General features: G+C 49.1%; 2 protein-coding genes and 1 long non-coding RNA gene across 4 annotated transcripts in view; 1 reads left to right on the top strand and 2 right to left on the bottom strand.

Annotated features, from left to right (window-relative positions):
• The window catches only part of LOC125940509 (uncharacterized), a 136,695-nt gene extending 114,900 nt beyond the window's left edge, over positions 1 to 21,795 (top strand). Inside the window, exon 2 of the long non-coding RNA XR_007463711.1 lies at positions 21,588 to 21,795. This is a non-coding gene — a long non-coding RNA (uncharacterized LOC125940509). The remainder of the gene's footprint in view (positions 1 to 21,587) is intronic.
• LOC119466324 (uncharacterized) overlaps positions 1 to 25,255 on the bottom strand; it is a 683,885-nt gene that overhangs the window by 115,392 nt on the left and 543,238 nt on the right. The window lies entirely within an intron of this gene.
• The window catches only part of LOC119466322 (PE-PGRS family protein PE_PGRS26-like), a 471,155-nt gene continuing 466,866 nt past the window's right edge, over positions 20,967 to 25,255 (bottom strand). For both annotated transcript variants that reach the window (XM_037726824.2, XM_049656764.1), the window contains exon 3: positions 20,967 to 22,952. In XM_037726824.2, the coding sequence (XP_037582752.1) occupies positions 22,540 to 22,952 (413 nt within the window). In that variant the 3' untranslated portion in view covers positions 20,967 to 22,539. The remainder of the gene's footprint in view (positions 22,953 to 25,255) is intronic.

Below are 25,255 nucleotides of genomic sequence, written 5' to 3'. Positions count from 1 at the left end.
CGCGACCGTGGAGAAGGCGGAACGGTGTCATCCTCGTTGTCTCTTGCTGAGCCGTATTGCATGCAAAGGTGACATATGGCAATATCTCGTCCCAGTTTTTATGCTCCACATCAACATACATGCAAAGCATATCCGCAAGTGTCTTATTGAGGCGCTCCGTGATTCCATTCGTTTGCGGATGGTACGCCGTTGCTTGCCGATGAGATGTGCCACTAAGTCTTAAAACTGTGCCCAATAGCTCGGCTGTGAATGCACTTCCTCCGTCAGTTATTATTACTGTGGGGGCGCCATGTCTCAGCACGACATTCTCTATAAAAAATCGAGCTGCTTCACCGGCCGTTACCCGCGGTAGAGCTTTAGTTTCGGCGTAGCGCGTGAGATAGTCCGTTGTTACGATAATCCATCGGTGTCCCGTAGCAGAAGTTGGAAACGGGCCTAGCAGATCCATTCCGACTTGTGCAAATGGAGTTCTGGGTACTTCGATAGGATGGAGGAAGCCTGCAGGTTTGACGGCTGGCACTTTGCGCCGCTGGCAATCAAGGCATGTCCGGACGTACTGCTGAGCAGTCGCCGTCAATCTTGGCCAGTAATACCTTTGTCTCACTCTGCAGAGTGTTCGTGTGAAGCCCAAATGGCCGGATGTTGCTTCATCATGACATGCCCGCAATATTTCATTCCTGAGAGATGGCGGGACGACGAGCAAGTAAGGGCTTCCGTTTGGAGAAAAGTTCACTTTATAGGGGACGTCATTGCGTAAGCAAAATGATGAAAGTCCTCTTCCAAAACGTTTTGGCAGAGTAGAAGTGCGACCCTGTAGGAAGCTAATAATGGGCTCCAATTCTGGGTCTTCGCGTTGCTGCTGTGCGTGCGTAGCCGTGTTGACAACTGCAACAAACGCTGTAGCGTCGTCATCGTCTGCACTTGCAGGTTCGAATGGGGCGCGAGAAAGGCAGTCCGCCTCCGTATGCCGCTTTCCCGACTTGTACACAATAGCCATGTCGAATTCTTGAAGTTTAAGGCTCCAGCGCGCCAATCGTCCTGATGGGTCTTTTATGTTCGTCAACCAACAGAGTGAGTGGTGGTCACTGACAACATCAGACGAGCGGCCGTACAAATATGGGCGAAATTTGATCACCGCCCGAACCACCGCAAGGCACTCTTTTTCTGTAGTTGAATAATTTTCTTCTGTGCGGGAAAGGCTTCTACTTGCATAGGCTATCACTTTTTTAGCGCCGTCTTGCCACTGTACACGTACAGCTGCTAAGCCGATATTGCTGGCATCGGTGTGAACCGCTGTCGGGGCGTCTTCATCAAAGTGTCCCAGGACCGGTGGATTTTGAAGGCGTTGCCGTAGCTCGTCGAATGCTTTCTGCTGATCTTCATCCCATACGAATGCTACGTCTTCTCTGGTGAGGCGTGTCAGCGGCGATGCGTGAAAAGTTCTGAATTAAACGCCGGTAATATGCGCATAACCCTAAAAATCGTCTCACTGCCTTTTTGTCGGATGGCACAGGAAAATGTTCAACGGCTGCTATGTTTTCCTGATCAGGTCGTACTCCCTCATTACTGACAACATGGCCTAGAAAAAGAAGCTCTTCGAAGCCAAAATGGCATTTTTCCGGCTTAAGCGTGAGACCAGCGGACCGTATAGCTTGAAAAACAGCACGTAGTCGCCTCAAGTGCTCGTCAAATGTCGCAGAGAATACAATCACATCGTCCACATAGACTAAGCATGTTTGCCACTTGTCCTGACACAACGGTGTCCATTAGCCGCTGAAATGTTGCCCGCGCAGAGCACTAGCCGAAGTGAAGTACCCTAAATTCATAGAGGCCATAAGGTGTCACGAATGCTGTTTTCTCACGGTTTCTTTCGTCTACTTCTATTTGCCAATAGCCGCTTCTTAGATCCATTGACGAGAAATGGCATGCATGCCGTAGTCTATCGAGAGAATCGTCTATGAGGGGTAGCAGGTAAACGACCTTTTTAGTGACCTGGTTGAGTTTGCGGTAGTCGACGCAGAAGCGCAAGCTGCCATCCTTGTTTTTGACTAACACTACCGGCGATGCCCAAGGACTCTTTGACGGCTGAATAACGTCATCTTGAAGCATTTTCTGCACCTCGTTTTCTATCGCTTCACGTTCTCGCGCTGCCACCCGGTACGGGTTTTGCCATATGGGTCTGGCCGTTTCGTCTGCAATAAATTGGTGTTTGGTCAGCGGCGTTTGGCCAACTTTGGACGTCGAAGAGAAACAGTTCCGAAACTCATCAATCGGCTCGAGGAGTCTTTCTTTCTGTGTAGGAAGCAAACTTGGGCCGACATCAATGGATAGAGGCACGGTCGCTAGGCCGGCGGAATCGTCTTGTTCAACAATCATGCAGTCGGTAACCTCATTGAGCTCTTCCACGTATGCGACTGCCATACCCCTTGTAAGATGCCGGCGTTCAGGGCTAAAGTTTGTTAGTAGGACGTCCGTCTGTCCGCGAGTTATGTCAACTACGCCTCTTGCAACTGATACGCCATGACTAAACAGCAGAGCAGGAATTTGTTCGGCGATCATGTTGGAAAACCTTGCCGAGTCGCATGTTACAGGCACAAGAGCGCTTGAGTGCGGAGGGATGGTTACATCGTGATCGAAGATACGTAAGTGCTCACGTCGCTGATCGTCACAAGGTACGACCGAATCTGCGTTCATCCAAAACGTGACCGACCTGTCCGGAATGTTTATAATAGCGCCGTATTTATGCAGGAAATCTATTCCCAATATCACGTCTCTGCAGCACTCCAGCAAGATAACGAAAGTGGCAACAAACGTCGAGCTACCGATATCAACTCTGGCCGTGCATTTGCCTGTTGCGGTTATCAATTGACCTCCCGCCGTTCTTATGTGGGGACCAGTCCATGATGTTTTGACTTTATTAAGGCTATCGGCTAGTTTCTGGCTGATTATCGAGAAATCGGCCCCAGTATCTTCTAACGCGGTTACTGGGTGTCCGTCTAAGAAAACAGCGAGGTCGGCACTTACGACTTCCCTTGGCGTCGGCAGAGACATATTGTCCGATTGCACACATAGTGGTGGGGGTGTTGTAGCATTTCGATGGTCGGCAACTTCCCCCCCATAGGTCGCTCCTGTTAGTTTCCCCGACGAGGGCTAGGGGACCTGCCGCCCCTGACTACATCGGCGTAACTGCGACCTTGCGGCGAAGAGCTCGGTGCAGGCGAAGGAGAGCGGGTTCGACGAATGAATGTATGTCCTTGTGGAGTAATGTCGTCATTGTAGCGCCTGTTTTCAAAGCGAACTCGAGGGAAAGAGGGTGGAAAGCTCTGGTATCCGTGGTCACGATACGGGCAAAAACGGTAAATGTGGCCGGCTTCTCCACAATGAAAGCACAAAGGACGGCGGTCGACGGTGCGCCACATGTCCGTGTTGCGAACAAGTGGTCGCCTTGTGGGCGTCCTCTGTGGCCAAGCTGCAGTTGCCTGTGGAGGGAAGTAGGCCGACGATTCAACAGGTACACTAGGTTTCGCGGTCAGTGGCTGCGCGTGGTACGGCGGGGATGGCGGCTCGTTGAAAGGACGAGCCATTGGTGATGAGTTGTAGGCTGCTCCTGGAGGAGGACGACGAACAGCCGATGCGTAGCTCACAGACCGTTGGTCCGGTAGGAATTCGGGTAACGAGAATACCTGCCTGATTTCTTGCCGCCCAAGTTCTGCTACAGAAGCCCCGACTGACTCCTGTGGAGTCACAAGGAGGTTGCGAATCTCTTCACGAACAACCTCCCGGATGAGCTCACGAAGCGAACACTCATTGCCGGCAGCCATAGCAGAAACGTTGCTCGAGGCGTTGTTTGGGCGATCGTAGGGTCGGCAACGTTGTTGCAGTGCTCGTTCGATGGACGTAGCCTCCTAGATGAATTCCGCAACGGTTGTAGGCGGGTTGCGAAGAAGACCGGCGAAAAGCTGTTCCTTGACGCCTCGCATCAGATGGCGGATTTTCTTTGCTTCCGGCATCTCTGGGTCAGCGCGGCGGAACAGGCGGGTCATGTCCTCCACAAACAAGGCGACCCTCTCGTTCGGCTTCTGGATGCACGACTCGATTAGATGTTGGGCAGAATCGCGACGATCGTTGTTTGCGAAGGTCGTTGAAAGCTGATGTCGAAACTCAGTCCAGGAAGTCAGTGTGGCGTCCCGGTTCTCGTACCACGTACAAGCACTGTCCGCCAGGGCGAAGTAGATGCGTGCGAGTTTTTCTTCTGCAGTCCGCCTTGGCGATTCGATGGTATTGCGCGAGCCAATCTTCGACGTCCTCGTAAGCATCACCATGAAATGTTTCGGGAGTCTGAGGATGCTGCAGAGTCACCTGAGAAGGTCCTGCGGTTGCCATCTCGTTAGGTGGTGGTCCGGTTGATGGGGAGTTTTCCAAGAGGAGTACCTCCGGGCTGAGACCCCGCAGTCGGCGACTGTAGCGGTGGATAGAAGTGTCCACTGCAGGAATAGGTTGCGTGTTTGAACTGGGCGTTGCACTCCGCACAGGAGTTCCTGGCATCAGGAAGTACCCAGCACCTTCACCAGTGTCGCAGGACGCGAAGAACAGCACACAGGACGACGGCACAACAACTAACACAAGCTCTATATTCAAGGCCCAAAAAGAATTGGCCGCGCCAACTTTATCTTCTTCGGAGAGGGACATGCTTGTGCTCGCGTCCCTCACTTCGTTGTCTTTAGTCGTGACAATATCATTGAGCGGTTGTTATTTGACTGATTTTTATACTTTCTCTTAACCAACTCAAGTCCATATCATCATCTTTTGTCTCGTGCGGTGCTTCGTCTCTGACTCGGGCGGCTACTCGGAAATAAAGGCATCGCATCGGCCGACGTCTCACAAGTGGTGGAGAGTGCTTCGATTACCACGTCCTCTTACTTTCCCGTTTCCCCTGGAGCTCCGATCCGGTCGTCGTTTACTCTCGCCTACCACGGTGATGGCAGAAACCAAGCCGTCCACCAGTGCTGCTACCACTTCTGCTCAGCCCGCTGGGCCTACCTGTACGGTGAACACCACACACCGAGCTCCCGTCTTTGCCGGCCTCCGCGGCCACGACGTGGAAGATTGGCTCGATCACTACAACAGAGCCAGCGACGCCAATCATTGGGACGACACGCACAAATTGCGGTATGTCGCTTTTTACTTAACCGAAGTTGCGAAAACATGGTTTTTTAACCACGAAAGTGACTTTTCGTACTGGCCATCATTCACCCAACAATTTCGCCAGATATTCGGCATGTCCTCTGGACGCTCCGAAGTCACGAAACAGAAGCTGGCAACGCGCATACAAGAGCAGCACGAGTCCTATACGTCCTACATTGAGGACGTCCTCGCTCTCTGCCGCCGCGCACAGAGTGCCATGGCGGAAGCTGATCACGTTCGCCACATACTGAAGGGCATCAACACGGTCGCCTTTAATGCTCTCGTCATGCAGAACCCAAACTGCGTTGGGGATATTATCACGGCCTGCCAGCGTCTAGACACGCTCCAGTCTATCGCCTGCCACGCGCCTCTACCGACCCTCATCTCAACGGTGATGCTGAGCTGCGAGCCCTGATACGCACTCTCATCGAGGAGGAACTTCACGGCCATCTTTCTGGGCCTACGACGCTTACAACCGTTCGCCCCGCTCCTCCTGGACTGCATGACATCATCAAGGACGAACTGGCGTCCATGACAAAGGTCCAAATGGACAAGTCTACTGCACCATTTCGTCCGCCAAGTTATGCCGAAATTGCCTCCCGGCCTCCCTCGACCGTTCAGTCTCCACCTGCCGAAGCTTACCGCGACCCCCTAGCTTCGCTGGCAGCGAATACTCCTGCACAGCCGTACTGCTCTTCCTGGCGGTCGTCGCGCCCTGTTTGCTTCTACTGCGGTATTCGCGGCATTTCTCGCCACATTTCTCGCTTCTGCCGTCGGCATCAGCAAGATGAAAGGCGGGGCTATGCTACCTTTCAGCGAGACAGCGCACCTAGGTTTGACTCCTACGTTCCCGGGTATCACCCAGGCGAGGCTATGACACCTTTGGGCGAGACAGGATACCAGGGCTAGATTCGTACGTTCCCGGACCGTACACAACCTCTTCTGGTCGCTCTCCTTCACCTTCCCAGGACATGGCTCGAGCATCCCGCTCGCCCCGGCGTCGCTCTCCTTCACCTTACCGCCGTTCCTCATCGCCCTTGCGTGGTGCTTCCCTGTTGCGGACACCCATTCGGAAACTCGAGGCTGCAGTTTTCGGAGCAGAAACTGCATCGTATCGGACTTTCCCAATTTCTCCTGCTCGCCCCGCCAATTTGCTCTCAGCTTGTGTGGAAGGTGTTTTCGTCGACGCCCTTGTAGATACTGGAGCCGCTATTTCTGTTATACAGCGTGAACTGTGCTTCCGTCTGCAAAAAGTGCAAATGCCGTATGTTGGTCCAGTCCTATGTGGTGCCAATGACGTTCCCATTTTTCCTACCGGACAGTGCACAGCTGGCGTCCTGATAGACGGTATTCGTCATCATGTGCAACTTGCGGTGCTTTCGACGTGCGCTCATCAGATGGTATTAGGATGGGACTTCCTGTCCGCTGCTTCTGCACTAATTTCGTGCGGCGACCCAAGCATCCACATCAGCGACACCGAGACTTATCCCGTTTTCGGTTTCCCGTGTCCCAACCTCATTGCAGCAGCGGATTTTATTATCCAACCAGACGAAGAACGTGTTCGTACCCTTGAGTCAACAGACATTGTCGACGGAGACGCATTGGTTGTACCTTCTCAGCGCTGCATTTCACGAGGGCTCGCCATCGCTTCTTGCTTGGTCCGGTTCTCGAGTGGCTATGCCAACCTCACAGCCTTTAATACGACTCCTGAGCCACTACTACTGCCGAAAGGGTCTACTGTCGCCAAGCTCACCGACGCTGCGCCGGTATGTGTCGTCAGTGTTTCGCCTGCCCCATCTTCCGCGCATTGTACGCCCGCAGAAGGCCACACTAGTGCTATTAAGGCCACCTTGAGTGCAGGTGTCAATCCGGCCCAGACGGATGCACTCCTCACCATTTTAATGAAGCATGCAGCTTGTTTTGACGTTTCTTCGCGAGGCCTGGGTCGGACCACTGTAACTACTCATCGAATTGAAACAGACGGCTCTCGCATCATTCGCCGTCGCCCGTACCGTGTGTCACCTTCGGAGCGAAAAGTTATAGAACAAGTGAACGACATGCTGACACGCAACATTATAAGGCCTTCAGCAAGCCCTTGGTCTTCTCCTGTTGTGCTTGTTAAAAAAAGGATGGTTCTGGGCGCTTTTGCATCGATTATAGGGCGCTAAACAAAATTACCCGCAAGGATGTTTATCCAATGCCTCGTATGGACGATGCTTTGGATACCTTACAAGTGCCGAGTATTTCTCGAGCCTCGACTTGCGCTCCGGATATTGGCAGATTCCAATGCATGAGCAAGATAAAGAAAAGACTGCGTTTGCTACACCTGATGGCCTTTTCGAGTTTAACGTGATCCCTTTTGGACTGTGCAATGCGCCAGCTACGTTTGAACGTATGATAGATACAGTACTCCGTGACTTAAAATGGAAGACATGCCTTTGTTACATGGACGACATTGTCATCTTTTCGTCGAGTTTCTCCCAGCACCTACAACGTCTAGACCAAGTTCTGACGTGTCTAGCAAAGGCTAGTCTCCAACTCAATACTAAAAGGTGCCGCTTTGCAAGCCGAAGCATTAAAGTATTGGGCCACGTCGTCAGTAAGCATGGCATCCAGCCTGATCCCGATAAAATCGCTGCAGTGCTGTAATTTCCGCCACCAAGCACACTTAAAGAACTCCGCAGCTTTCTAGGACTCGCGTCCTACTTCCGCCGCTTTGTTCGTGACTTCGCCACCATCGCCGCTCCTCTACACAAACTTCTGACTTCGAGCGCGTCCTTTGTGTGTCGGACGACTATGAAGCCGCCTTCCAGACCCTCAAACGACTTCTCACGTCAGGGCCCGTGCTCCGTCATTTCGATGAAACCGCCCCTACTATTCTACACACTGATGCCAGTGGGCATGGAATTGGCGCTGTCCTGCTGCAGCGGAATCAGAAGTCTGAAGAGCAAGTCGTGGCTTATGCAAGTCGTACTCTTTCTCCTGCTGAGCGCAACTACACAATTACAGAACAGGAATGGTGTAGCCAATACAAAAATTTCGACCCTATCTCTACGGCCGCCATTTCACAATTGTGACCGACCATCATGCTCTCTGCTGGTTGTCGTCCCTGAAAAACTTGTCTGGACGCCTCGGCCGTTGGGTACTGCGCTTGCAGGAATATGACTTTACTGTCACGTATAGGTCCTGCAAACAACATCAAGATGCCGACGCTTTGTCACGCTGCCCGCTGTCTCCAAACACCCATGCTTCACCTTCGTTCTGCACGTCACCATCTAGCCACACGTCTCAACACACGTCCAGTAGCCCGGGACAGGCGGTTGCCTCAGTTGACTTTCTTCCGTCCACTGACCTCGTCTCACTCCAGCGTACTGACCCATATTGCCGAACGCTGATCGACCGACTTACTGGCTTGGCCCGACCCCCAACAGTCGCTTAAGACTACAACTTTCACGTTTTAAGCTTCAGGGTGGAGCGTTATTTCGATCAATCTACCATCCTTCCGGTAACCGATGGGTACCAGTCATACCTTGCTCAATTCGACTCCAAGTATTACAAGCATTTCACGACGACGCGACGGCTGGCCACTTGGGCTTTCTTAAGACCTACGACCGCATCAAAACGCGTTGTTTCTGACCGGGCCTTTCCATCTCTGTCGCCAAATACATTAGCTCCTGCGCGTCATGCCAACACAGAGAACGCTCAACATCCCTTCCAGCCGGTCCTCTGCAGCCTCTACCATGCCCGTCCACCCCCTTCACAATTGTGGACATAGACTTGTACGGAACCCTCCCACTCACGCCCGCTGGTCACCTCTGGATCGTTACCGCAGTGGATCATCTAACGCGGTAATCTGAGACAGCTGCTCTTCGCTCTGGTTCTGCCTCAGAAGTCGCCGAGTTTTTCGTGCACAGTATCGTTTTGCGCCACGGCGCACCTCGTGTGCTCCTGAGTGACCGTGGCAAGACGTTCCTTTCGCATGTCCTTCGTGAAGTCCTCCAGGCCTCTGACACCACCCATAAGACCACATCAGCGAACCATCCGCAAACAAATGGTCTTACCGAGCGTTTTCATCGAACTTTGTCCGACATGATGTCAATGTGTGTTCGACCCGATCACACCAACTGGGACACCATCCTACCTTTCGTCACGTTTGGGTACTATACTGCCATCCAACGTACAACCAATTACAGTCCCTTCTTCCTTGTGGATGGTCGTGCGCCGTCTTTCGTCTTTGACACTACACTCCTTTCAGCACCTGCTGCTCCATCCGCATCTCTTCCTGAAGAATTTGCTGCTCGCATCGCCCGCTGCCGTGCAATTGCCCGCGCCAACACCTCTACCATTCAGGACAAAAAGGAAAATTCGCTATGATGCAACGCGTCGCGTTGCTTCGTTCCGCCCAGGCGACGAAGTTCTTTTGTGGACACCTGTTCGCGCACCGGGCCTCTGTGAAAAGTTTCTCCGCAGAAATCTCGGCCCCTACACCGTTTTGCAAAGAACTTCGGCCGTTAACTACCGCGTCACTCCTGTCACCTCAGATAATGACCGTCGCCGCCACACTACGGAAATCGTTCACGTATCTCGCCTGAAACCCTACATTCGCCGTACCTACCCTTTCTAGCTTGCGGTCTTGCTGACCGCTTTCCTGAAGGGGGGGAAGTTAGTGTGAGCGCATTTTGTGCATATCGTCGTCGTCATCTGTACATACGACTCATCATCACCTTTTGTCTCGTGCGGTGCTTCGTCCCTGACTCGGGCGGCTGCTCGGAAATAAAGGCATCGCATCGGCCGACGTCTCACAATATATATATATATATGCAGGAAAGAAGATAATTCTTTGGTTTAATGCAACAATATAATACTTATTCACCCTTTTTCGCACGATGAAAATCGCTACCAGTATTTCGTATCTGACGGCACTGAACTACAGAATGATCTAGGCGGCTCCGAAGGTTGCGGACCGGACCGATGGGCGGATAAAAAAGAAGTACCACGTTAACTACAAATATTTCTCTGGCGCGCACACACACACAGACACGCGCACACACGTACTGACACACGCAAACACAGACACATACATACATGCACACGCGTACACACATACACACAGATGCATACACGCACACACACACACACATACATACATACACGCACGCACGCACACACCATTGCAGAATAGGAGTTACAGCCATTACCTTATAAATTACATACATTTGAAAACAAACGCACGCGCGCGAACACAAAAAACTTTGTCAATGGACGAAGAGTCAACAAAAAAGTTAAGCGACTCACTTGGAAAAAAAAAACTAGTATATGCATAGTTATAGGTGCTCTGTATTGACTGAACAAAGAGTCCGGCTGTGCAAAAGAGCATTAAAATATCCATGCATCTTCACCTACGAGTATAAGGAAAGCTGTAAAAGCTGTAGAAGGACGTGCTTAGAAGGCGCGAAATCCTTTCTCCCGATGTTATGGAGCCACGGAACCGGCCAACGACATTCCGTTCTCGTCGGGAAATAGAAAATAATGCTAGCCCTTTCGCTGACCTGCTGCTGCATTGAAATGCGCAGTAGCAAGGCATTGCCACAGAGAACGAAGCTCAGATTCTTACGGAAAGACGGGAAAACAAGGAAACGCCAGGGCGACCGCCACTTGGACAGCGCATGGCGGGCGGGAGAAACTGAAGGCGCGCGAAAGCAAGTTTCGCGCCGTTTTCGTGACGTCATGGTCACCTGATGGGCTAGTATCGCCCGCCGCAGCCATTCAGCGTGGCGGCTGCGCCACTTCTGCGAAAGAGGGGGAGAAAAAAATCTCAGCATATCCACGAAGTGAATGATGATGAGTGGGCGAAGCACCGGGGGATCATTCGGGTAAACCACAGCTACGGACGAGAGATAAAGAGAGTGCACGTCGGGAACGAGAGAGAAAATTACACCATCTTCCCGTAGGGGAACCCTGAGAAGTATGCGAAGCAGCCATGGGGTCGACTCAAGGTAGTTTTATCAGCTGTATAAACTTGGACATGCAGCAGCACCAGCAACGCACAGAACTGTTGTCGACGCCGTCGGCGTTTTGCCCGCGTTCGCAGCGAACGCGCGCAATGTGGAACCGGAACCGGAAGTGGAACCGGAAGTGGAACCGGAACCGGAACTCCATCTAGTGAACACTTCATAAAACTACAGGTGGCTACATACTACTACTACTACTACTACTACTACTACTACTACTACTACTACTACTACAGAGGAGGGAACAACCCACACCCTAAGGAGCTTCGCCCCTAAAAGAGGAGGTTGACCGCGGCGGCGAGGGCGTTGCGGCATAGATCAAAGCGTGTCGTTACTTTCTAACATCAAGGGGCTTTACGGGCAAGGAGGTATGGGCTTGGAGAAATAGGTTACACCAGCGAGGAATTTACTAAAAATTTAAAAGATTTTCCAAGCTAAAACAAATACTTGCGGGGCACATTAGCTATGTACCAGGTTTTTTTCTACAGATGAGTTGTGCACACTGTATGCGAGAGTACACCTTTCTGCTCGAAAACTAGGTGCTCGATTTTCTTTCCCTCAAAGGAACTTTGCCGGGAGGGAAATACTCCTTTGTCGTGTGTCACTGCGCTTGAACGCCTTTCCAGTAGATGTCCCCTTACCTAAAGGACTTTAGAGTGCCCGTGTGTCAGGGGTATTAAACAGTCACGTTTTACACCAACTTTGAGCGGTAATATTCCACTGCCACTTATAGACCTTTTCACAAACCGACGTTTGAGCAGCGCCATTGGCCGACACGGGCGACGTCTAGCGTCAGAACTTGTTATGCCGCCATTTTGGACTGTGCGCCTTGCGAGAGCAGGCCGGCCGCACTTCGGTTGTGTGATCTTCGCCGCGCATTATTTCAATTGTTTTCTTCCGCTTCGCTTGTCTTGTGCCGCTTGACTTGTTACATGTTTCACGTGCTCGCGTGAGCGCTCAGTGTGAAGTGCAATGGCAATAGAAAGCCCCGCCAGTGGATGTGGTGTTTCGTGGTCGGTAGCGGCGGCAGCCGCGTCTGCTTCGTCGAGACCTGGCGTGCTTATCAGCGGTATATTTCATTGTTATTGTTGGGCACATGTGACCGTATCCTAGATTGTATCTGATCACCATTACGTTTCGCGGTTGAGGGTTGCCGCATTTAGCGAAAGCAGGTGCGTAGGTAGTTGTCGGGCAATGCTTGGAACCAGGCGCCGGCGGCTCGATGACGCGTGTCAGTGGTTGGTAGATATGCCGTGGCTACTGCGTACGCTTCCGACGCAATTGAACAGCTCAATCATGCAAAATTTATTTAATCTGGTGCGGTGCAGGGTCCCTATAACCAATTGTCAAAGCAAAAGCGTGGCGATCGAGGAGCGTGGTACCTGCAGCGAACCGACGCGCGACAGTTATCACAGATGCCAGCGCAACTGATACAGCCCAGGTGCTAGATTTTTATTTTTAGTATTTAGTAGTTATTTAATTATACATACTGTCACTCACAATAGGGATTATGACAGGAGTTGTTATAAATATATATTTGTTTACCTATTTTTTACGTTTGTTTACCTGGAATGGCTTTTCTTGCGAATGTCTGAATTTGGAACAAGCTTCGCTCACGGTGAACCTTAACGTAGACCGTGCGCGAAGTTTGTATTGAAGATATCGGGTACGGCAAGGATTGGTCGTGTGCGCTATCTCTGAAGCGAAATAAGCCAATAATATTGCAGCGTTAGGGCCATCTCTGCTCTTTCTCTTGTTTCCCTTACACCGTCTCACTGTGCTAAGTTCATAACAAAGTAATGTCGAGTCTTAACAATTGTCGAATAAATACATATACGTATGACTGTAAATCACTACTGACCGTGAGTGAAAAGCACTTAGTGGTCAGCGAAGCTGTCACTGAACGCACGTAAGTATTTCACTTGATCAACTGTGCGAATAATTTATTTTTCTCGTTACTGGTATTCTTGCAAGAATGATGCTATTGTCCGTGTACGCATGCGAATACCATCTTTTTACGTTCTGACTTGCGCGGGCTCATTTAGCGCGTTTCTACGCCACGCACAGTTAGCGCATTACGGTTCCCGAACTCTAGCACTGGCACTAGGCCGCGCTGATGAGGTTGACACGTTCGTTTTTGCATTCTCTTGCTGCCCAAGCACATAGACAACGCTCAAAGAAGGGTGAGCTCGATGTAGTACCACACTGTTGAAGTTAATTACCTTTATGGGCAGGGCCGCGCAGGCTGCGTGTGAACGCAGAGATAATGTTTTGGTGGACACAGGGTCTGCGTACATGTTCCATAGGACACGATTTTTCCAGATCGTTGCGAAGTGTATTTACCGACTAGTTCTCTCGCAGAGTGCGCCAGTTTGTCTTATACCGGTGTCACACGGCCGCGTTTGATAGCGACCGAGACCGATCTGGATCGGAATGTTCGACCGCGATTGGCTCCCTTCCGCTAATTGTGCAAAGAAGCCAATCGCGACCAAGAAATTCGACCCATATTAGGCTCGATGATGATCAAAAGTGCGCCGTGTGACCCACGTTTTGGGCACTGGAATGAAGTCGTGTTTGAAAGAATAACAAATGTAGCCTCTGCCACTACATACGAGAAAATATTGCATCGAAGAGCTGACAATTCTCGCAACCTATTGGGAAATGTGCCGAAAAGAGTTTACCAAAATGCGTTATTTTACTGACGTGTGCATTGGTTCACATTAGGCTGAAATGCCTAGTCCTCAAGTGTTGCAGGAAACCGGCGAAGCGTGAAAATACTACATCGCGGCATGGGGTCTCGGCATCGCGGCATGTAGTCCCAAAATCGTTTTTTTTTCTGCTGATTGTTTGTGCACCCTCAAACTCCACAGTGCTGGCCTGTAGCCTTTTGATGAGTATATATGCCATTATTTACGAACGTAAGTCATTCGTGATAAAAATGTCGCAGTTTCGCCCTAAGGGCGAAGCAATGAATGCGATAGCAACACAGCAATGTCATACGAAGTAAGGTGAACGGCTTTGGTAGCAATATGAATTGTAGTAAACATGAGCTGATTAAGTAAGCAGGTGTGCTGCGGCGTAAGTAGACCGACATGAAGAGAGACTCGATGACCACGAGAAGGCGCGTGTGAAACGGTGGTGTTGATGAGAAGCTCTTCCCGTGGGCAGCGCGTGCGACGGGACACACCTGTAGCGCTGCACTGCCGATCCGGGCAGCATTGCATCTGTAGCGTGCGTTGGAAAATGTGGCCCGACTATTACTAACTGAACGAGCGTGGTGTGAGCGCGCACAAACAAACATGAATAGATCACACTGAATGACTGGAGACAACGACTGTCAAAACGCTGGCAGCAAGCGCATACGCCGCAGCGGGCGAAGGTACGTGCGGTCTATCGCTTCAACGGAAACTGAGCGGCGAATGCACAGCCGATACTAAGGTCAGAGCCGTGTGGATATAAGAGACGGTGCGGGCGAGCGACGAGTGTGGTTGTTGGCAGAGTAGAAGTGCGCCTCCCCCCCCCCCTCTACTCCCTCCGGCGCTGGCTGCCCGCTTCCTTGCTTGCGCGTGGAAGATTGAGTGCGTTCGCTCTCCGTGATAGCGCGTGTCCCCTCACGCTTGCGCTCGGGCATACGGTGCGCAGCGAAGATTTTATCTATACGGAACCTCACGGCGACGCCGACGGCAGAACTGCGGTTGAAGTGTCCATATAATTGCTATCGCAATAAAATAAACAGAAACATCGAAGGAAAGCTACCACTCCGCAATGCAAGCGCAAGACAAGCTCACAGTCCAGGCCGAACAGGCAACACTGACACATACTCTCCACGCCAGACCGTCAAAGCGCCCTCGTGAAAACGTCTATAGCAAGCACTCAAACAGGTCACCGTCTGAAGCAATACAGTACTTGCTTATTTCCAACACTTGTGCTGCTCCAACCTTGACCAACAGGGTTGGAATCTCGCGGCACTCTCAATTTATTTTTGCCTTTAGGACGCCCGGTGTGGTAGTTTCGCTGCTAACACGCGATCTTTCCCGTAGCCCCACAAAATTAAGTCCAGCGGTGTCACGTACGGCGAACTTGGAGGCCAGGGTACAGGTCCGTGCCGGCCAATCCACCCTTCAGGAAAAAGTTTGTCGAGCTACGCTCGAGACTGAATACTACTATGCGCAGGAACACCATTGTGTTGAAACCAGATTTCCCGAAGGTGCGCAAGTGGAACGTTGCAACAAACGTTGTTCGCGGGGCCCTTGAGGATGTCGTTAACGTAGCGTTGCGTCGTTAGTGTGTTTTCAAAATCATCATCAGCCTATATTTATGTCCACTGCAGGACGAAGGCGTTTCCCTGTGATCTCCAATTACCCCTTTTTTACGCTAGCGGATTCCAACTTGCGCGTGCAAATTTCCTCATTTCATCACTCCACTTAGTCTTCTGCCGTCCTCGACTGCGCTTCGCTTCTCTTGCTATCCATTTTGTAACTCCAACGGTCCACCGGTTATCCATCCTACGCATTACATGGCCTGCCAAGCTCCATTTCTTCCGCTTAATGTCAACTAGAATATCCGCTATCACCATTTGTTCTCCGATCCACACCACTGTCTTCCTGTCTCTTAACGTTAGGCCTAACATTTTTCGTTCCATCGCTCTTTGTGCGGTCCTTGTTCTCAAGCTTCTTTGTTAACCTGCAAGTTTCTGCCCCGTATGTTAGCACCGGTAGAATGCAATGATTGTACACTTTTCAACGATAGTGGTAAGCCCCCACTCAGGATTTAGCAATGCCTGAAGTATGCACCCCAACTCAATTTTATTCTTCTGTAAATGTTTTTCTCATGATCAGTGTCCCCTGTGTGTAATTGACCTAAATGAAGGTACTCCTTTACAGACTCTAGAGGATGACTGGCGATCCTGAATTCTTGTTCCCTTGCCAGGCTATTGCACATTATGTTTGGCTTCTGCATATTAATATTCAACCCCACTCTTACACTTTCTCGGTTAAGGTCCTCAATAATTTGCTGTAACTCGTCCCCATTGTTGCTGAATAACACAATGTCATCTGCAAACCGACGATTGCTGAGATATTTGCCGTTGATCCTCACTCCCAAGCCTTCCCAGTCTGACAAGCTTGAATGCTTGTCAGTGAATAGCATTGGAGAGATTGTGTCTCCTTGCCTGACCCTTTTCTTGATAGGTATCTTGCTACTTTTCTTGTGGAGAGCCAAGGTTGCTGTGCAATCCTTGTACATATTTGCCAATATATTCACGTATCCACCCTGTACTCCTTTGTTGCTTTAGGCCTCTAAGACTTCTGTTATCTCCACTGAATCAAATGCTTTTTCATAACCTATAAAGTCATATAGAGAAGCTGATCGTCCTCCGCAGATTTCCCCATTACCTGATTGATGACGTGGATATGATCCATCGTAGAATATCCCTTCCTGAAGCCAGCCTGGTCTCTTGGTTGGCTGAAGTCAAGTATTGCCCCCCTTCCATTTGAAATTTCCTTGGTGAATATTTATACAATACTGAAAGCAAGCTAATGGGTCTATAATTATTCAATTCTTTAACGTCTCCCTTCTTATGGATGAATATAATGTTGGCGTTCTTCCAGCTTTCTCGTACATTGAAGTCGTGAGGCATTGCGAATCAAAGGCCGCAAGCGTTTCAAGTATGATATCTCCTCCATTCTTGAATGAATCGACTGTTATTCTATCTTCTCTAGTAGCTTTTCCCCAGGTCATGTCTTTCAAGGCCCTTCTAACTTCATCGCTAGTTATAGAAGGGGCTTCTGTATTCTGTTCATCACTACTTCGAATGAAAGTAGCTTCGCTGCTGTGGGCACTGTACAGCCTAGTATAGAATTATTCTGCTGCTTTTACTATGTCATTGAAATTGCTCATGATATTACCCTGCTTATCTTTCAGTGCATACATTCTGCCTTGTCGTATGCCTAGTTTTCTTCTCACTGATTTCATGCTGCGCCCATATTTTACTACTTGCTCAATCTTTTGCACGTTATAATTTTGGATATCACCCACTTTCTTCTCGCTGATCAGTTTCAACAGTTCTGCGAGTTCTAGCTGATCTCTCGAGTTTGACAATTTCATGTTTTGCCGTTTCTTGATAAGGTCATTTGTTGCTTGGTAGAATTTAGCTACTGGTTGCCTTGGTGCCTTACCTCCCACGTCAATTGGTGCTTCTGAGATCAGTCTAGCAAGTTTCAGTCATTATCTGTATGTTGTCTTCATATTCCTGTTCTAAAACTGCATATTTGTTTGCGAGCATCAGCTTGAATTGGTCTGCTTTTACCCTTACTGCGCCTTGGTTGGGGTTTTTTCTTTACTAATTTTATTCTTTTTCTCTTGAAATTGAGAGAAATCCTAGGCCTCAATAACCTATAGTAACTGCACTTTACCCTACCTAACATTTCTACATCCTGCACTATGCTGGGACCGGCAGAGAGTATGAAATCTATTTCATTCCTTGTTTCTCCACTAGGGCTTTTCCAGGTCCACTTCCTGTTGCTGCACTTCCTGAAGAAGGTATTCATTATTCGGAGCCTATTCCTTTCCGCGAAATTTACCAGTATCTCCCCTCTAGTGTTCCTAGAACCGATGCCGTAGTTGCCAATTGCTTACTTACCAGCCTGCTTTTCCCCTACTTTCGCACTGAAGTCTCCCATGACACAGTATACTGAGTTTGCACCTTTCTCAATGCTAATTCAACATCTTCATAAAACTGTTTTATTTCTTCATCATCGTGACTGGAGGTTGGGGCGTAGGCTTGTACTACATTCATTACATACCTCCTACTCAGCTTTATTACGACGACTGCTACCCTCTCATTATAGCTGTAGAATTCATCAATGTTGCCCGCTATGTCCTTATGGACTAGGCTTCCTACTTCGAATTCTCTCTTTTTTGGAAGACCTCTGTAGCAGAGGATGTGGCCGTTAGTCAGCACTGTATAAGCCTCACCAGGTCTCACCTCACTAAGGCCAATAACATTCCAGGCAATAACTGATACTTCTTTAAATATCCCTGCTAAGCTAGCCTCACTCGATAGGGTGCGCGTGTTGAAAGTTGCGAGGTACGGTTTTCATTGGCGGCCTGTCCGGAGCCAGAGATTCTTAGCACCCTCTACGCGTCGCAGGTCTAACCGCCACCTTGGTCAGGTGATCCGCAGCCGCTGGGAATGAGAGCCATGGGTAAATTGTACGCGTCATTTGGGAGGTAGCGGCTGAATACTGCACAAGCGAAGCCAATTCCTTGTCTGCTGAAGGAGTGACTTTGTTGAAGCTTAGTGGGCCTTCCTAATTTGGTTGTACCTTGACTAGTATAGCCCCATTAGCTCTTGGCGATACTTTTTTTAGCCGGTGTCAGGTGCCACTCGATGCCTGAAAATTCACCCTAATTAACACCAAAGGTCGTGAGTTCGACTCCCACTACTGGTTGTAGTTCGAGTGCCGTAATGATCTGTAAGCTAATTCAAGGTCCCTTAGTTAACTACGCCATAATTACCTCTACCTTAATTTAGTGTGGCTTATTTAACTTTGCCTTAATTTACGTCACGAACTGCCTTGATTGGCTCACTTTTGGAACATTGAGGTCAAGCCAACGCCGACTACGCCGGCCTTTCCGCCTTATGAGTCTTATAAACATTATCATCACCATCACCATCATCAGCCTATTTTTATGTCCACTGCAGTAAGAAGGCCCCTCCCTGCGATCCCTAATGACCCTTGGCTTGCGCTGGCTGATTCCAACTTGCACCTGTAAATTTTCTAACTTCATCACTCCACCTAGTTTTCTGCCGTCCTCGACTGCACTTCATTTCTCTTAGTCTAACCTTTCTATAATGGTCCACCGGTTATCCATCCTACTCATTACATGACCTGCCCAAATCCATATTAAATGCGCAGCATTTCTTGGCGAACATTTGCCTCGTTGACAGTATCTATCTAGCCGCCTACGTGTCGGTGCTCTCATGGTCGTATCGTTAACTTGATATTTACCAAAATTAGCATAGTATGACAAGAATGTATAAAGAACATAAATGATAGATTCTGACATGAATATCACAACATGTGTGTCATGTAGGTCATGAATTGCTGTCGATGTTTTGGTGCTCTCATGGTCGTTTCATTAACTTGGTAGGTACCAAAATTGGCATAGTATAATACAGTGTATGACGAACATAAATGATAGGTCATGACATGAATTTCATGATATGCGTATTATGTAGGGCATGAAACAGCCGCCTAAAATGCCAATGACATAGTGAAAAAAATATTAACACTCAAAAACCACCGAAATGAGTTCTGACGTGCTTGCTAAGTGAAGGAAACACTAAACGATGATGGCAGAAGTCAAAGACATGAGCATGACCCTGCAAAAATTACAGTGACTCAGCGAAAAAAGATTCACACTCAAAAACCACCGAAGTGGATTCTGACGTGCGTAGTAAGTGATGGAAACACTAAACGATGATGTTAGAAGTGACATCCATGAGCATTACGCAGCAAAAATGACTAACTCAGGAAGAAAACATTAGCACTAAAAAACCACTGAAATGAGTTGTGACGTGGGTACCAAGTGAAGAAGACTCTAAAAAATGATGGTAGAAGGGAAAGTCGTGAGCATGACTAGGTAAAAATCAGAATGACTCATCAAAACATATTAACACTCAAGAACCACTGAAATGGGTTCGGAAGTGGAAACTAAGTAAATGAAACGCTAAAGGATGATGGTAGAAGTGATAGTCGTGAGCATGACTCCACAAAAATGTGAATGACAAAGAGAAAAAGATTAACACTCAAAAACCACTAAAAGGGGTTCGGACGTGGGTACTAAGTGAAGGAAACACTAAAGGATGGTGGTAGAAGTCATATTCATGACAATGACTCACCAAGAATGACAATGACTTTGCGAAAAAAGAATAACACTCAAAAACCAATGTAATGGGTTCGGAGGGTGTACTATGTGAAGGAAAAGGCTAAAGATTGATGGTCGAAGCCATAGTTATGAGCACGACTAAGGCTTTTGCCTTAAGGTCTCTTAGGCCTAGCCAAAGGGACTCCTCAAGACTCATGAAATGAATTTCATGACATGCTTGTAATGTGGGTCATGAAACAGCCACTTAAGTCTTGGTGCTCTCATGGTCGTTTCCTTAACTTGATAGGCTCCCCGCACACTGCTTCGCATAACATCGATTCCCACAGGGGGTGGTATCTGCCGGCTTTTTCGCTTGGTCATTGTCATTTTAGGCGGCTGTTTCACGACCTACATGACATGCATGTCATGAAATTCATGTCATGCCCTATCATTTATGTTCGTCGTACACTGTTGTCAAACTATGCCAATTTTGGTACCTACCAAGTTAACGACACGACCATGAGAGCACCAAGACGTAGGCGGATAGATAGATAGATAGATACGGTCAAAGTGGAAAATGTTCGCCAAGAAATACTTCGCATTTAAAAGAAAGCTTGGCGATGATTGAGCTCGCGGGTTCCGGTGAAGCAACCAGTACATCAAGGTTGGCGCCATCCGACTCACCTTCTCCCAGACCGAGACAAATTCGCCCCAGGAAACTAATGGCACCTTAAGATGAGCGAAGGGATGACCTAGATGCGTATTTGCATCGGTTTGAGAGGATGGTACTCAGGCAAGGTTGGGAGAAGAGCAAGTGGGCCAGCGCCCTTAGCCTGCATTTTATAAGGGAGGCTCTGAGGGTGTTTGGCTGGATGCCAGCAGAAGAATCGTTAGACTATGACAAAGTACAAAAAGCTTTATTTCAGAAGTTCAAGTTGACTGCTGAGGGCTTTCGGGAAAGTTCAGACTGTGCAAGACGGAAGATTCAGAAATGGGAAAGCAGTTCGCATGCCGTCTAACAAACTATTTTGAGAGGTGGATTGAGCTGTCCGAAACAGAAAAAAATATATGAAGGAGGTCACGACAAAGTTGTGGGTGAGCAATTCTTTCCCAGATGTACCAATGGTTTGGTCATATTTCTGGAAGAGAGAAAACTACAGACTGTGGAGGAGGTGGCAGAGCAAACAGACCAGTTTGTACAGGCGCAGGTATTGAGAAATTTAGGAAAGGGTGTTAGGGATGCTTCCACTTTAGAGGGAAATGAGCTGACAGAGAAACCCTAAATGGATGGGCGCAGGGGACAGTGGAGATGTTTCCTCTGTGACCGTCCCGGTCATCAGGCAATTAATTCATTGTCGTGCGGGACGTGATGACCAACGTGAACGGAAATATTGTGAATAGTGTAACAAGAGCGGACGCAAAACTGAGGAATGCAAACGCAGACCGCGAGAAGTGTCAACGATTATAGCCCCTAGTGAAACTCGCGAAGCTCGTAGGTCTGAAGAAACGGAAAGATCAGAGGTCGTAAGTGCATCCATTGTCGAGAGTAAAGAGCGAGATATGCCAGTGGTAGAGATAAAGAAGAAGAAAAGAAGGCTACTGTATTCAGAGACATGGGTGCGGACACCGTGCTAGTAAGGAGATGTTTGGTACCTATGAAAAGCATCACGGGGCAGATCAAACCAGTTGTGTTCGCGGACAGCTGGGTGAGATACCTCCCGGAGGCAAATATATATTTATTCACACCGTACTATACAGGAATGGTGACAGCCAGGTGCGTAGAAGAACCGCTGTATGACTTGATCATAGGAAATATACCAAGACCGAGAGGAATCGAGGACCTATAGTCGCTCCGTGAATCTATCCGGTGAAACAGATCTAGGAACTGTGACGACAGTACGAGGGATAAAAAACAAGAGGTGAATACGCATATAGTAGTAAGGCAACTTGATGTATCCGTGGAAGAGCTGGGAAGGCAGCAGAGAGAGAATGGAACGTGATGCGGAGGATCGGTGGTACACCTATGGGAGAAGGGGTCGAGAAAAGGATCTGGTATATTGAAAAGTTTTGAGGGGAAACACATAATGCAATTGGTGCTGCTGACGCAACATGAAGAGTCCTAATAGAGAAGGGTCACGTTAATGGGCACAAAAATGGAAACAGATAATAGCGGCACTAACCAAAACAATATTTCGGCCAGGAGTACACAGGGAGTTACATACCGCATTTACTCGATTGTAATGCGACCGCGATTGTAACGCGAGGGATGACTTTTCATTGCCGTCATCACGAAAAGAAGAAAACCGCGAAAATAACGCGAAGGGTGACTTTTTGTTGCGTCCTGCCAAAAAAAAAAGAAGAAAATCGCCAAAGTAAAGCCAGACCACCGGATGCATGAAACAGTTGCTCTTGCACCCGCTCGCAAGATACGCATTTGGTGTCGCGGCTAAACGTTTATTCCCCTCCCGGGGCCTCATGGGCCTCCTGGGCGTCCGGGGCGACCTGGGCTACCGGGGGGGTTTCCTGGGCCTCCGGTACCTCCTGAGCCTGGGGAGCCTCCTTGGGCTCCGGTGCCTCCTCGGCCACCGTCACCTCCTGGACCTCCGTCGCCTCCTGGACCTCCTTTGCCTGATCCTCCGCTGCCTCCTGCGCCTCCGCCGCCTCCTGGGGCACCGGTGCCCCCTGCGCCCCCGTGGCCTCCTGCGCCCCCGGCGCCTGCTGGGCCACCGCCGACTCCTGGGCCCCCGCTGCCTCCTGGGCCTCCTCCGCCACCTGGGTTTCCTGGGCTCCCGGCACCTCCGTCGCTTCCTGGGCCTCCTGGCTGTCCTGGGCCTCCTGCGGCTCCTGGGGCCCCTGGGGTTCCTGGGCCTGCTAGGCCTCCTGGGACTTTCGCACGAACAGAGTTATCTCATTTGCTATCTGCCACGCGCTCGTCATGACCATGACTCAGCAAAAATGACTAACTCAGCAAGAAAACATTACCACTAAAAACACCACTGAAACGAGTTATGACGTGGGTACCAAGTGAAGAAAATACTAAATAATGATGGTAGAGGCTAAGTCCTGAGTCTGACTAGGCAAAAATGAGAATGGCTCAGCAAAACAAATTGAAACACAAGAACCACTGAAATGGGTTCGGAAGTGGGAACTAAGTAAATGAAACACAAAGGGATGATGGTAGAAGTCATAGTCGTGAGCATAACTCCACAAAAATGAAAATGACAAAGCGAAAAAGATTAACACTCAAAAACCACTAAATGGGTTCGGACGGGGGCACTAAGTGTAGGAAACACTAAAGGATGGTGGTAGAAGTTATATTCATGACCATGGCTCAACAAGAATGACAATGACACAGTGAAAAAAGATTACCACTCAAAAACAAATGTAATGGGTTTGGAGGTGGTACTATGTGATGGAAAAGGCTAAAGATTGGTGGTCGAAGTCATAGTCATGAGCATGAGTAGGGCTTTCGCCTTAGGTATCTTAGGCCTATCCACAGGGACTCCTCAGGACTGATGAAATTAATTTCATGACTTGCTTGTAATGTAAGTCTTGAAACAGCCGCCTAAGTCTTGGTGCTGTCATGGTCTTTGCCTTAACTTGATCGGCTCCTCGCACACTGCTTCGCATAACATCGATTCCCACAGGGCGTGGGATCTGCCGGCTTTTTTGTATCATTCCGATGTTCTCGTAGATGTAACAATTATGTTTAAACTGATAGCAATTTTATGGAACCCCGAAGTGCACTCGCACCGCCGGGGCCACCATATTGTCACGCATATAAACAGTAAGAGGAGTGTTGGACGGTGCCCACAGGAGCGAAAAAATCTGCAGGGCACCCCTGTCCACAGTTTGTCAGGACCAATGAAAGTTCTTGTCACTGTCACTCGGCTGCAAAGACAACGCAGCCAAGTGGGCATGCTGTCACGCTTCGTCAAACGGCTCTGCGGCTCTGTATGCACAGCGCTAACGCCAGCAAGAGAGCGTGGCCAAGGCCGCGCTCTCTTGCTGGCGTTAGCGCTGTGCATACAAACGCTAGCGTTTCGACCGAGATGCAAACTTGTGCACTTCATCTCATCCCGTGTACCATCGAGAAATATGACGCTTCAAGCGCCTCTGGTTGCCCTGCCAATCATGCTAGCGTTTTACAGACGCCTGGTATAGCTGCCGGGGCTCTGTTCTTGCTGCACCGCAGCAGTTTCCTAGCAGGCTACGTCACAACATGTAGTCTCCGCGTATTGTAACACCTTCCGACAAGCCGGAGTGCAACGATAAGCCTTGCTCTCTGTGCTTCGCTGTTTGGGAAAAAAAGTGCGAATTTTTTACTGCGAAGCTCTCTAGTTGGTCGGGATTTGGCATGCTTTCCCAAAAAACAGCTGATGGAAGCGAGGTTTGTGTTTAAGTTTCCGCGTAAAAAAATTATGTTTTCTTACATATTCGAATTACAATCCGATGCTACCCTGTCTGTAGGTTTTGTGTAATCACACTTACGAATTTTCGGACACATTTTACTTTGAGAAATGTAATTACTTCAATAACGTACTTGCTCTAGGCGGAAGCCCTACAAAAAATGGGGACATTGGTTGTTCTAACGTTACGGCCATTTAGCCGCCGCGGCCACTCATACAAACCTCAAACCGCAGCAGGAAAAGTGCTTTGTTTTTCAGTTTCCACGTAACAGATTTATGTTTTCTCGTATGTTCAGATAACTATGCGAAGCTGTTATGACTGCAGCTGGTCTGTAACTCGTACTTTGCGCATTTTCTGGCGCAATTTACTTTTAAATAATAATTTAGTTCAATATGGCACTTGTGCTTGGCGGACGGCCTAGAAGAACGATGACGTACGCTCCTCATAGGCACATGTGTGTGCGCGCATCACGTACGTCGCTTGTGGTGGCGGTGCTTGACTAACGTCCACACCTGCTTGGTCGTACGTCCACTGTCACAAGGTGAAATGGAGGCGGATGTTTTTTTTCTTTTTACATGTTTTTTGTAGTGAAGTAGCCTAGAAATACGGCACTGGGTTCCGACGTTCATTGTGGGGTGAAATGTTATACTAAAGTTTGCTTCTTTCAGATTTCATTCAGCTGAAAAGCGAGAGCTTTCAATTCATTGTTCATTTCTTCATTGAGAAACTACTTTGGTACACTCTCGGCCGTATCTCACACTTAATTTGTCTAGTGCCGC

Source organism: Dermacentor silvarum, chromosome 10, assembly GCF_013339745.2.
Source record: "Dermacentor silvarum isolate Dsil-2018 chromosome 10, BIME_Dsil_1.4, whole genome shotgun sequence".
Taxonomy (NCBI): Eukaryota; Metazoa; Arthropoda; class Arachnida; order Ixodida; family Ixodidae; genus Dermacentor; species Dermacentor silvarum.
This window is presented reverse-complemented; position numbering and strand designations above follow the sequence as displayed.